Raw genomic sequence first — 11906 nt, 5'->3', positions numbered from 1 at the left:
AACAGGCTCCAGGCTCCGAGCCATCAGCCCAGAGCCTGACGCGGGGCTCGAACTCACGGACCGCGAGATCATCGCGGGGCTCGAACTCACGGACCACGAGATCGTGACCTGGCTGAAGTCGGACGCTTAACCGACTGCGCCACCCAGGCGCCCCTTTAACATGTGATTCTTAAAAAGATTTCGAGAGGCAAGCCTGGAAGCAGGGGGAGCAATAGGAAGCTCGTGGGTCACCGTGGGTGGGGGGAGGCAGGCGGAGATCAGCAAGGGCTCCTGAGGCTGGAAGGGCGAGTCAGGGAGGTTGGGCAGCTGGACCCGAGACCGCAGGTCGTGAGGCGGTTTTGTCGCCTCACTGACCATCAGAAGCGAGCGCGGGCCACAGCACCTGGACACCCGGAGTCATGGCCCAGACGGGGCTTGAGGGACGGGTGTCCGAAATCAGAAAGCAGTAAAGGCAAGTTGGTGTCGCGGAAGCAGCTCTGGGTTGGGAGTCAGGCAGCCCGGTTTTCGGTCTTTTCTCTCCAACTCTGAACGGGTGGGAGCGGGGCAACGCGTCCCAAGTCGGTTGCCCGCCAAACGGCCAACACCGCGGATCCGCCGTGTGGGACGGAAAGGGGATGTCACGTGTGAAGGCGCTTTGGCGCTGAAACCCACAGCTGGGTTATTCAATCCTGGAGGGGACGGCATTTCACATGAAAAAAAAAAACCCAAAAAACCAGACGCGGCCATTTAGCTTCAGCGTAACGGCGTGTGTCATCCAACTTGGCAGCTACCTAGCGCTGAACGGTCGTTGCGCCCAATTCTCTGCCAACGTTTCCCTGGCGCTTCGCTAAGTTTGAACCCAGTCGCTCGCCGTATAGTCTCTAATCCCCGCCCCCGAAACGGACGTCCAGCTCAGAACGAACTCTGGGCGAGGACGAGCGTGCGTGGAAAGGGCGCCCCGTGCCCGCCCCACGACCCGGCGTCCGCCGCGGGCGCGCGCTCGCACGCCGGAAGGGGCGGAGCCAGGCGGGGCTTTATAAATGGCTCGCCGGCAGAGCCCCGACCTCTACCGGCAGCATTCGGCGGCGGGATGGTATGTGTTATCATGGCGCTCCCCTCTTTGTTGGCGCGGCGGCACGACTCCATCCGCGGCGCATCGCCGCCATCCCAACTCGGCGGGCGCCGGGGGCCTGCTCGACGAGCATGGGGGACTCGGCGACATCCCCAACCAGGCCTATTTCTGGAAAGACCCGAGGCCTGTGCTTCACCTGGGGCCCGCCAGGCGGCTGGCGAAAGCCCTTGGGCCTGGCTCCGGTTTGGAGGCCCCGAGCCCGAAAATTCTCAAGTGCCAGATAATTTGCCGGATCTCGCCCTTCCCGATTTAGTGTTAATCCGGTTTAGAGTCTGAGCACGTAGGCCAGGAGGCTCTTGAGTGGGGTCGCCAGGCACTGCTCGTGCTAACCTGGGAGGTGCAGAAATCCAAGTAGCGCGGGAGGGGAGCCTGGGGTAGGGGTGCCGAGGCCTCGGGCTGAAATGGGTGGGACGGTTCGTACAACCGTAAGGCCTCTGGAGTTCCGAGGAACCACAGATGATGAACTTATTGACGGGCGGACAGAGACTCTGTGCTGATTGTCATGTTCTGATTTGGCTCTGTCGGGTTCTGGTGGCCTCTACGTGTTATCAGTCCGGCCTGGGGAACCTGTAGTGCCAGCCGCTTGTCCCAGAAGTCTCTTCGTGGTCAAACTGTTGCGGACTCGACCATAAAGCCACCTGTGAAGTGATTTTAATGACCCCCCCCCCCCCACCTTGTGTGTCTTAGTCCTGTTAAGAGAAGAAAGTACGTTTGCTTGGGTTACGAAATGAGGTTTCGAGACAAAGCTAGAACTCGTTTAGGATGTGTGGCCCTCTAAGCAAGTGAACCCAGCCCCGCACATTAGCATGTTTATTCATGGGGTCGCTGGTGTGGACTCAGCGTTCAACTGAGGCATGCTGGGCGTCAGAAGTGAGCTACTTAGATGAGCCAGAGTGCTAACGTGGATTGTTTCCTCCTAGTCTCACAGGAAGTTCTCCGCTCCCAGGCATGGGTCCCTGGGCTTCTTGCCTCGGAAACGCAGCAGCCGACACCGTGGGAAGGTGAAGAGCTTCCCCAAGGATGACTCTTCAAAGCCCGTCCACCTCACCGCCTTCTTGGGCTACAAGGCCGGCATGACTCACATCGTGCGGGAGGTCGACAGGCCAGGATCCAGTAAGTACAGGCTGCATCCTCGGAGCTGGTGGGGGGTGGTGGTTAGGAGCCGAGGATGGGGACGGACTGGAGTTGGGGCAGACCCTCTCTTGATGGGATCGGTGTTTCAGGCTGTAGATGGCTGGCATTGCTGTAGGTGGAGGGATGTGTTGAAGTCCGGGAACTTTAACGTGAGTAAGTTTTAAAAACACAGCATAGGAGTATGCCAATTTGGGAGATCGTCCCTGTGAGCCTTAACTCTAAAAGCCTGAATACTGCCCGTGTCCCTGGTTGTGAAGAAAAATCGCACTGCCTTAGAGTCCTGATACTTTTTTGAGTTAGAAACACAAAACGCACGCGGGAAGTTGGCCCCTGGGAGTCCAGGTTGCCGATAAGGGCCCCACTTCTGCAAACTTCTGGTTACCTCAAGCACGTTGCGTTCTTTAATTGAAGTGGGCACTTGGAGACGCAGCGTCATAATCCCTCGGCGACTCTGGCTGTCCCCCTCCCGTCTGACCGCCCTCTCTTCCACAGAGGTGAACAAGAAGGAGGTCGTGGAGGCTGTGACCATTGTGGAGACCCCGCCCATGGTGGTTGTGGGCGTCGTGGGCTACGTGGAAACCCCTCGAGGCCTTCGTACCTTTAAGACCATCTTCGCTGAGCACATCAGTGATGAGTGCAAAAGGCGCTTCTATAAGAACTGGTAAGGGACAGGGACGAGGAGGCTATGCGCTCTGTGGGTCAGGGGCCCTGTGCGGGTCTTCTCTCTAGCAGGGGAGGAACTAGAACTGCTCTGGCGTCCGGTTTAGTTGGTGTCCTGAGCAGAACAGTTCCTGGGGACAGACCTTGAGCAGCACCTCTAGACCTTCCCGTTCAGCTTAGTGGGTGTTGACTGAGAACTCAGTAGTTCTCGTGTTCTTTTGGTTGCTGGGAAGTATGGAGAGTAGGGCTAGAAACTGAGATAGTGCCTAACTCCCCCAGTCCTCCCGTCTGGGAGCGTGGTCAGGTTAATAATGGCTAAGTCGGAGCAAGAATTAGTGAGTATTTGAATGTTTGTGACTTGTATTAACTTTGTGGACCTCTGCTCAGCTCCGCTCGGCTCTGCCCGATGAGCTCCATCCAGGCTCCGCTTGCCGGTGGAAAAGGCTCCTTAGAAGCCGGCAATGAGCCCCGTCCCTATGTGGTGCCAGTGTGCCTTCCGCTCACCCCTTGGAGGAGTGATGAAGGCCTGCGCCCCGCCCCCTCCCCAACTCTGCTCTGCTCCTGAAGGCATAAGTCCAAGAAGAAGGCCTTCACCAAGTACTGCAAGAAGTGGCAGGATGACGATGGCAAGAAGCAACTAGAGAAGGACTTCGGCAGCATGAAGAAGTACTGCCAGGTCATCCGCGTCATCGCCCACACTCAGGTGAGCACTCGGCAGGACGCACAAGAGGGGGACTGCGCCAGCGCTTCCTGTCTAGGGAGACGGAGTCCTACTTGAACCGAGCCCCCCCTAGTTCTCTTCTGAGTTGATTTCTCACCTCAGACGGACCGTGTAGGGATTTTGGAGGGATGGTAAGATTGGTTCCAGTTCCTTAAACGTGTCTGGATGGATGGGCCAGCGAGCAGCCTGGGGATTGCTTGAAGTGATGCAGCAACACGGTGCGGCACCTGCCCTGGATTTCCGAGGCCAGGCAAAGTCTAAACCTGAGAAGGCAGCCCGGTTCCTCCAGGCCTAAGGGTTGGCTTTTCTGTCGCCAACAGAGGGCGCTGTGTCTCCAGGCTTTTTATTTGGGAAACCGTGTCCCATTTTAGGAAAAGTGGTGGAAGGAACTAGTGATTGTTTGACATTGTGAAATGCTTGACTGAAAATAGTAGTAGGTCACTGGCTGTTTGCGCTTCAAATCTGACTTGCCGTGACCCTTTGGCTGTAGAATGACTACGTCCTCCGCAGTTTGCTTGAGTTATTATTCTGGGTATACACCCCCCGATTGTTAAATTGTTCAGTTTCAGTATGGTTAAGATGACCATATTGGTTTAGATTTGTAGTGTGTGTCCGTTACTGAAGAGAGTTCCATAGGACAGCACTGGGCCACGCTTAATGAAACGCTTTAGGTTTGAATTCTTTTTTTCCCTAAACTTTGCAGCTTCTCTCTTGACCGAGGTGCTATTTCCACTCTCCCACAATGTGAGTGGCTTGTTGACGGTCAGTAGAGCCAAGATAGATGGCCAGGGTAAACGAGGGGCAGTACGCCAAAGGAAGCCACCAGAAAGCATGATGATCAGGAACGTAGGGCTAGTTGGTCCCAGGATCTGGTTAGGTCTGCTTGTGTTGGCGTGGCCCATGTGTATTAAGGATCAGTCCATCCTGATGGTGAACTCCGGCATCAGAATTGAAAAGGGGAACGGTACCCAGTAGGGATTTTAATACAGGAAGGAGCCTTTTCGTTTTTGCCAGTGGAGAAACGTGCGGTTCAAGGTGGCCAGACTGTTCTGCCGCTGGAGGAGAGCTTGAAGCTCAGGTGTCTGAGCCGTATCGATTCCCTCCTAGATGCGCCTGCTCCCTCTACGCCAGAAGAAGGCCCACCTCATGGAGATCCAGGTGAACGGAGGCACGGTGGCCGAGAAGCTGGACTGGGCCCGTGAGAGGCTGGAGCAGCAGGTGCCTGTGAATCAGGTGTTTGGGCAGGACGAGATGATCGATGTCATCGGCGTCACCAAGGGCAAAGGCTACAAAGGTGAGCTCTGCGGTGGCCCGAGTGGTGGTTAGATGCGGTTTCGGGTCCAGATCTTTGGCGACGAGGCCCTGGAAGGAGTGCTGGGCACGTCCCACGAGTAAGATGGCAGAAACTTTCCTCCCTGCCTGTCTCTGGGAATAGCCCTGTGGTCAAGTGGCAGGGAGGTAGGAGGACTGGGGGCGATCTGGCCACACATCTGAACCCTTACATTTGGAGCTCGCTGCAGAAGGCGGAGGGGACTCGGAAATTGGGTCAGCCTCCGACGGTGTAGAACTTGGTGGATGCCGTGAAGTGCACGTGCTCCCATTCTAGTGCACGGCCGGTTCTCCGAGGCCTCTTGAGTTGAGAACGGGTTTACGTCTTGTCTTGGCAGGTGATCCACTGGAGCGAATAAGAGGGCTTAGAGGGTCACGTGTATGTTCAGCCTTCTTGTCCCTCACTCACCTAGTCCATGTGGGTGTTGACTGTCCATACTCAGGTGTCGAGTGAACTCAGATTGGGCGCTCAGTGGGAAAGGGCCAATGGCAGGCGTTCTCGACACCCCCGGGTAACAAGCTTGTGTCTGTTCTAGGGGTCACCAGCCGCTGGCACACGAAGAAGCTACCCCGCAAAACCCACCGAGGGCTGCGCAAGGTGGCCTGTATTGGGGCCTGGCATCCTGCCCGAGTGGCCTTTTCTGTGGCTCGGGCCGGGCAGAAAGGCTACCATCACCGCACTGAGATCAACAAGAAGGTGAGGTGCCAGGGGGGTTCGTATGGAGACTTTAAACCTGGGGAGAGACGAGCCCAGTGTTGGGAGTGCAGTTTCCACTTCCTGTTAGCACTGCTCCGTTGTGCGGGAGCTTCCGGACTGCACTTGGATTGGAGTTGCTCCCCTTGTCTGATGGGGCACGGTTTTGGCTCGTGGACATCAGTGGTTTACAAGGTGCCATCGAAGGTGGTTCTGGTGCAGCTGACCCTTCGGGTGACCAAAGATGAGAGCCACGTCTGGCCTTTCCTTTGCCTTTGAGGTTTTGCGGGGGCCACTGTCTCCAACACGCGGCGGTATCTTTAGGCCCAGCCGGCCTTTCTTTCTGCTCCTAGCCTGGGGTGCCCCATCACTAGGACTGAGGCGATAGCTGCTTTCCTGGAGTCTGTCTCTCCTTTTAAGTTTCTCCGGTCCATCCCTTATGTAGATCTACAAGATTGGCCAGGGCTACCTCATCAAGGATGGCAAGCTGATCAAGAACAATGCTTCCACTGATTATGATTTGTCTGACAAGAGCATCAACCCTCTGGTGAGTAATGAGAACTGTTTTCTCAAAGCCTCAAGTCCTGGCTCCGGCGGGGATTTCCTTCTCATTCTTTGTGAATCTGCGCCAGACCTCACCTGTGGGGTGGGACCCTGGTGCTCTTGTGTCCTGGCTGACTCACCGAGGCTGTGTTTTCAGTCTGTTAACTGGTCTCCTACAGACCGTATCCAGCCGTCTGTTCTTGTAAATGGCACGTCTTCAATGCCCTGGTCGGGGCTGGCTGGTGAGAAGTGGGATCTTAGACCCAGCTGTTCAGTGATGAGGCTCTGGAATGAGCGCTGGGCACAGCGCCCGAGTCCAACTGCGGAAACGTTCCTTGCTGCCTTCCTTCTGAGAACAGCCCTGTGGTCGGCAGGTGGCAGGGGAGCACCTGAATCTGAAGGAGTCCTGTGTGTTGTCTGATCAGTCTCTAGCCTTACACTTGCTCTGTCCTGATCTGATGGCCTTGCTCTTTCCAGGGTGGCTTTGTCCACTATGGTGAAGTGACCAATGACTTTGTCATGCTGAAAGGCTGTGTGGTGGGAACCAAGAAGCGAGTGCTGACTCTTCGCAAGGTGAGGCTGGCGGCCCTTCCTGGTGGTCGGGGTGTAGGCGGGGCTTGGGCCTCCAGTGGAGGAGTCGATAGGGGACACAGGGCCACACTTCGTTGAGGGGAGTTCAAAGAAATGGGGGGCAGGGCTTGGCCTTCCCTTGAACATGAGCTTTGAAGTTCTGGGAGGAGGAATTTCAGTCTGGCCTGGCCCAGCTGTCTGCTTCTGTTTTCATGTGTTTCATACATCGCTCTGGCGTCCAGGGGGAGATCCTTGGGTAAGACCAGCTATAGTAGAGGTGGTGTGGGAAGGGGGTTCCTCTTGGCTCTGGAGGGGCTGTGATTGAGACTGGTGATCCTCTGCCCTCGCAGATGAGGGAGGGGCCTGTGAACTGTAACTGACCTTTCCCTCTTGGCCCACAGTCCTTGCTGGTGCAGACCAAGCGGCGGGCCCTGGAGAAGATTGACCTTAAATTCATCGACACCACCTCCAAGTTTGGCCATGGCCGATTCCAGACCGTGGAGGAGAAGAAAGCGTTCATGGTGAGCACTCGGACCCTGCTGCCCTTGGCTGGGGCTGGGATGGTTCCCCGGGGATGTCTCCGTCAGCCTGCCCCAGCTGCACTGGCTCCTGGGGGTCCTGAGCTTGTGCCAGTGCAGGATCTCTGGTTCCATACGTGGGGGATTCGTGCCCAGCTTCTTTCCTCCCCCTCTAACCTTGCCCCCTGCGCCTCTCCACAGGGACCACTTAAGAAAGACCGAATTGCAAAGGAAGAAGGAGCTTAACGTCAGGAGCAGATTGCGGCAGCTGGTGGGATCTCAATAAAACTAGTTTTCCAGTGACCCCCTGCCTCTGGTTTTGCTTCCCAGTCTGGCCACTCCACTGTGGCCACAGGAGGGTTCTTGTGCTTTCTGAGAGTTGTTGCCCTTGGCTCCTTAGCAAAATGTCATGTTTTTTGCCCTACCATTTTATCTGGTCCCCTGCCTGGAGCAGGTGGGGCTTGTTGGGAGCTAGAAGCGGAGCCCAGGTCTGCCCCTGAATTGTTGAAACTGGCCTGGGGCGGCAGGCTTTGTGCAAATGTGTCCTGTCACCCGGTGAGGCTCTGCTGTAGAGGGTGATTGTGTTTGCACAGCTTGGGTGGTAACACCGCACGGGGAGGGAGGCAGTGAGGATTTCGTGTTCCCCGTTGGCTTTGGAGTTCTGGTGGGCATGGCAGGGCCAACCCTGGCTTTGAGTGTAAGAATAAGTAATTTAGTTAACTAATCCACATGGGATACATGGGATTGGATTCCAGTTGGGGCTTGTTGAGGTTCTTTTCTAACCAGCCGGGTTTTGACACTGCGGGGGGTGGGTACCCCGCACTGAAACTGGTAGAACATGGGAATGTACCCTGAGGAAGGTTCTGGTTAGTTGCTCCCTCAGCTTTGTTTTCCAAGGTTGAGGACGTGGGCGTGCAGAGGTGAAATGCTGCCCGGCTGGGAAGCCATTGGGACCCTTCATGGGCCTAGGATGGTTCAGCCTCTACCCTGTGTTATCTGTCCTCCAGCCTTGGGATCCCCACAGTGGTGGGCAGTGGTGTGGCTGCTCCACTCTCTGATTTCTGACCCCCGTGACTTCAAGCCTGTGAGTTCTGGCACAGCTGGCAGTCCAGGGGTGTGTCCCGGGGAGGTGTCACCCGCCCCCCCTCCCCCCTTGAGGCCTGTCCGTTGTGCTGGTCCCCACACAACCTTGGGCTGTTGGCCTCCCGACTCCAGCTGAGGGCAGACACTGTGGCTGGAGCAGCTTTGGGTGGTCCTTGTCCAGCTGTTTAGCAACTTGCAGGCTGTCCCCCCTGGCTTCTGGCACCTCCTGAGAACGGGTAGTGCTGGCCCAGGACAGACTGATGGCATGTGTGTGGTGCAGGGCCAGGTAAATTAGAGGGGGCCCAAGTTGTCCCTCTGGTTCCCAGTTAGCATGATGCCCGCATAGTGGATGAGGCTGAGAAGAGCTCTAAGCACAGGGCCCTCCCGTCATGTCCTCTGCCTGGCAACTCTGGAGCCCCTTGTGAACCCCAGGGGCATGGCCTCGAAGCCGCTGGCTGATTGAAGACAGATGCCGGAGCACCGCCCGCCGTGGGTCCTCAGGATCCTGGTTCTGGAGCTGCACTTCTGGCCAGAACCGCCAGGGGGGGCAGTGGGCAGCACCCTGCTGGACCGGCCCCTTGAGGCCCTGCGGGAGGGCCCCAGGGCTCGTCCCAAGACAGCGTCGCCTCTCCCTACCAGGGCTTCCTGACCAGGGTGCCCCTTGAGGCCCTGCGGGAGGGCCCCAGGGCTCGTCCCAAGACGACCAGGGTGCCCCAGTCTCGGGAGTCAAGCCCACAGCCGGAAGGGGTGAGGACCTGGTCCAAGGCCACTAGTCCCCTCGGGCAGAGTCGATGTCCCAACCCAGTCAGGTTCTGGAGAGGATGGTGAGCTGGGCAGGACCACCCCCTCTTTCCCTTGGCCTTGTAGCCTTCGGGCCTCCCCACCACCCTTAGGCCAGCCCTGGGGCCCGGCTGCCCACCCAGCCCAGGTAGGGAAGGTTTTGCTGGTCTGTCTGAGATGTCCTGGCTGGGCCTTGTTCCCCTGTCCCCAGGGCTCTGCCCACTCGGAATGGCCAGGATGACCGGATGTGGATCCAGAACAAAGGCTCAGCTCCTAAGGGCAGAAAAGTATCCTGTGTGCTCCTAGCCCGAGGACATGCGCACAAGCATCCAGCACCTTGCATACATCTCCAGGTGACATGCTGTCGCCTTATCCTTCTGTGTCCCCACACACATGACACGGGCACAGAAAGCCCTTTGCGGGGGCAGGCTTACTCGACAGGGGCTGAGTGAGCCCTTGGCTGTTGACCATACCCTCGTGTCCCCATTCTCTTTGTTCCTGTCCTGGCCCTGGCCAGTGAGTGACCTTGAGCACATCCCAGAGCAGTTCCAAGCCCCCACCTCATCTGCTGGTGACTCACGATCTCAGCGGTTGTTAGGGGGACCAAATGGCAAAGAGTGTCCAGTGGGTGCACGGAACAGCTGGGGCTTTTAGGGTGAATAATAAGGGTCTCTGGGGCAGGGGGCAGCGGGAAGGGCCGGCCACACGTGTGTGGGGTCAGCTTCACTCCAATCCAGAGAACCTCCAGGCGCTGGGGGAGCAGTGGGGAACTGAAAGTCCCTGCTCAAGCTGATCTGGTGGGTGTGCAGACGGTAGACACAAGTAAACAAGACAGTTTTAGGAGAGATGAATGCCCGTGAAGAAATAAAACAGGCCCCTGGGCTACACGGGTGTGGGGAGGACGCTCTGAGACAGGGCGCGAAGGATCCAGCCTGAGCGAGCTCCACGGACACAACACCCCCAACAGCACAGCAGGTGCAAAGTCCCTGAGGTGGGCGAGGCTTCCATGCTCAAATCTGAACTCCGGAGGGAGGCAGGTCCGTGAAGGTGGGACTGGATCCCCGCTGCCTACCTGGCCAGGGCCTGGCATATAGTAGGTGCTCAGTAAACGTTCCCTGCGTCCGGGGACCCGCCCGTGCTTGCGTGTCGGGTGCCCCAGCACTGGTCTCCTGGCACTTGTGTGAGCCCGTGGTGGGTGGGACAGCTGTCTTTGTCTCCCGCAGTCTGCCTGCATGTCACAGAGGGTGCTCCTGAGTGCCTGTCGCTGTGCGTTTCCTGTCACCAGAACCCTCAGACAGGCCTCGCTGGAATCCTGTGGTGACAGAACAAGGAGTCTCATTCCATTCCAACTGAAAAAAAAAAAAAAAAAAAAAAAATACCTGCTGGGAATTTCTGAGCAAGTGGGAACAGGGAGGTGGCCGGAGCCACCATTGCCTTAAAAGGCACGACAGAGCTAGTGACTTCGCTGAGCTCACCTGGGGATGGCCTTGGGGGGTGGAGGGGTGAGTCGTTGGCTGCACCTCCTGGGCTCACCCCCAAAGTATTCCGCCTCCTCCCCAGGTCCCCACGGACGGCCTTGCCAGCAAGGGCTGCTGCGCTGCCTGCCCCGCTGGCCCTCCCGACCCCAGCCCCCGGGGGCCCCAGCCCTGTGCCTCGCCCTCCCCCCATCTGCTCTCAGCGCGCAGCTACTTGTCTGAGAGTCCCCGCCCGCCCTCTGTGCGGTGTCGCGCCGCATAGGCTGGTACTCGAGGTTTGCCAACCTCTCCAGCATCACGTCCCCTCCCCGGGGCCAGACTCCCGGCCTGCTCCCAGGAAACCAGGTGGCTCTCCCCTGCCCTTTCAGCAGCAGGCTCAGAAGCCCGGGCTGGGGCTGGACTGCCGGGAGGAGAGGGGCCTGACTCAAACTCCGGGGGAGGCCGGAAAGTGACAGCGAGGGAGGCGGCCTCCAGGAACCTTCCAGGGCCTCGTAGCAGATCAGAACTGTTACAATGCAGAATCCTTACCATAGCTCATCCGTCGGCCCCGTCGGCCCCCTCGACCCGCCCGCACAGCGCGGCCCAGGGTCCAGGCCCAGCAGCCCCTGGCTCGCGAGGAGCCGCGCTCACGCTGGCTTTGCCTCCAGGGGGCACTGCCTGGTGGGCAGGTGGTAATAGCCTGAATACCTCACCTCCTCTCAGGCACTGTCCTCAGTACTTCACGCGTATAGACTCAGTCTCCAGGAGCACCACTTGACCCAGCTTCTGTTACTACCCCATTTTGCAGAGGAGAAACCGAGGCTCAGAGAGAATGAGCAGCTTGCCCAAGGGGACACGGCGGATAACTGGGAGGGCTGGGATTTGAGGCCTGGCATCTCTTCGCCCCGACCCTCTGCTACGAGGGGCCTGCAAAAGCATCGTGGCTTAGAAGGAGAAGGAGGAGTACAGTACTCATTTGCGAAGCACCTACTGTGTGCTAAGGCTCGTGCTAGACCCTTTCGGAGTTACTCTGACCCTTACAACCATTAGTCCCATTTGACAGATGGGAAAATGGGGGTCCCAGAGAGACTCAGAGAGTCCTCGGAGGTCACAGCTCTGGGGGGCATCTCCTCCGCTGTCTCCCTGAGCGGTCACGACAGCCCCGTGGGTCGGGAGCTGGCGCCCCTGTTACCACCCCTGTTTCCGCAATGAGAAAACGCAAGCTGCCTAGCGGCCCCTCGCGTGGGACTCTCTGGAGTGCTGAGCAGGGATTCAAATCCAGGCTCCAGAAGGTAAGCGCTAACCCCTG

General features: G+C 58.0%; 1 protein-coding gene and 4 non-coding genes across 6 annotated transcripts; all 5 read left to right on the top strand.

Moving 5' to 3' along the window:
* The first annotated feature begins 973 nt into the window (after positions 1–973).
* On the top strand, positions 974–7583 carry RPL3 (ribosomal protein L3). Of its 2 annotated transcripts, none has more exons than XM_019446922.2 (10): positions 974–1072; positions 2032–2224; positions 2738–2906; positions 3473–3608; positions 4734–4920; positions 5492–5652; positions 6095–6196; positions 6670–6765; positions 7164–7283; positions 7482–7583. In XM_019446922.2, exons 1-10 carry the CDS (start codon positions 1070–1072, stop codon positions 7524–7526), a joined length of 1212 nt encoding a protein of 403 aa, XP_019302467.1. In that variant the 5' UTR covers positions 974–1069; the 3' UTR covers positions 7527–7583. The 2 variants fall into 2 exon arrangements, with proteins under 2 accessions (XP_019302467.1, XP_019302468.1); XM_019446923.2 differs by having other exon boundaries at positions 1005–1076.
* On the top strand, positions 1563–1626 carry LOC128775185 (small nucleolar RNA SNORD43). Its single transcript, XR_008419828.1, has one exon. It is a non-coding gene; the product is annotated as a small nucleolar RNA SNORD43 (small nucleolar RNA).
* Positions 3418–3472, top strand: LOC128775206 (small nucleolar RNA U82P). The gene has a single exon (XR_008419848.1). It is a non-coding gene; the product is annotated as a small nucleolar RNA U82P (small nucleolar RNA).
* On the top strand, positions 4970–5062 carry LOC128775202 (small nucleolar RNA U83B). Its single transcript, XR_008419845.1, has one exon. It is a non-coding gene; the product is annotated as a small nucleolar RNA U83B (small nucleolar RNA).
* Positions 6459–6552, top strand: LOC128775201 (small nucleolar RNA U83B). The gene has a single exon (XR_008419844.1). It is a non-coding gene; the product is annotated as a small nucleolar RNA U83B (small nucleolar RNA).
* Positions 7584–11906: the final 4323 nt, after the last annotated feature.

The sequence above is a fragment of the Panthera pardus genome, unplaced genomic scaffold (genome assembly GCF_024362965.1).
Source record: "Panthera pardus isolate Hobbes unplaced genomic scaffold, ASM2436296v1 HiC_scaffold_6, whole genome shotgun sequence".
Classification (NCBI taxonomy): Eukaryota; Metazoa; Chordata; class Mammalia; order Carnivora; family Felidae; genus Panthera; species Panthera pardus.
The sequence above is the reverse complement of the archived record's forward strand: the minus strand, read 5'-3'. Positions and strand labels throughout refer to the sequence as shown.

Coding starts and splice junctions, on each gene's coding strand:
- RPL3 (XM_019446923.2), top strand. CDS start 1,020: ATGGCTCGCCGGCAGAGCCCCGACCTCTACCGGCAGCATTCGGCGGCG. Junction 1,077..2,031: donor ATTCGGCGGCGGGATGGTAT/GTGTTATCATGG, acceptor GTTTCCTCCTAG/TCTCACAGGAAGTTCTCCGC. Junction 6,197..6,669: donor ACAAGAGCATCAACCCTCTG/GTGAGTAATGAG, acceptor TGCTCTTTCCAG/GGTGGCTTTGTCCACTATGG.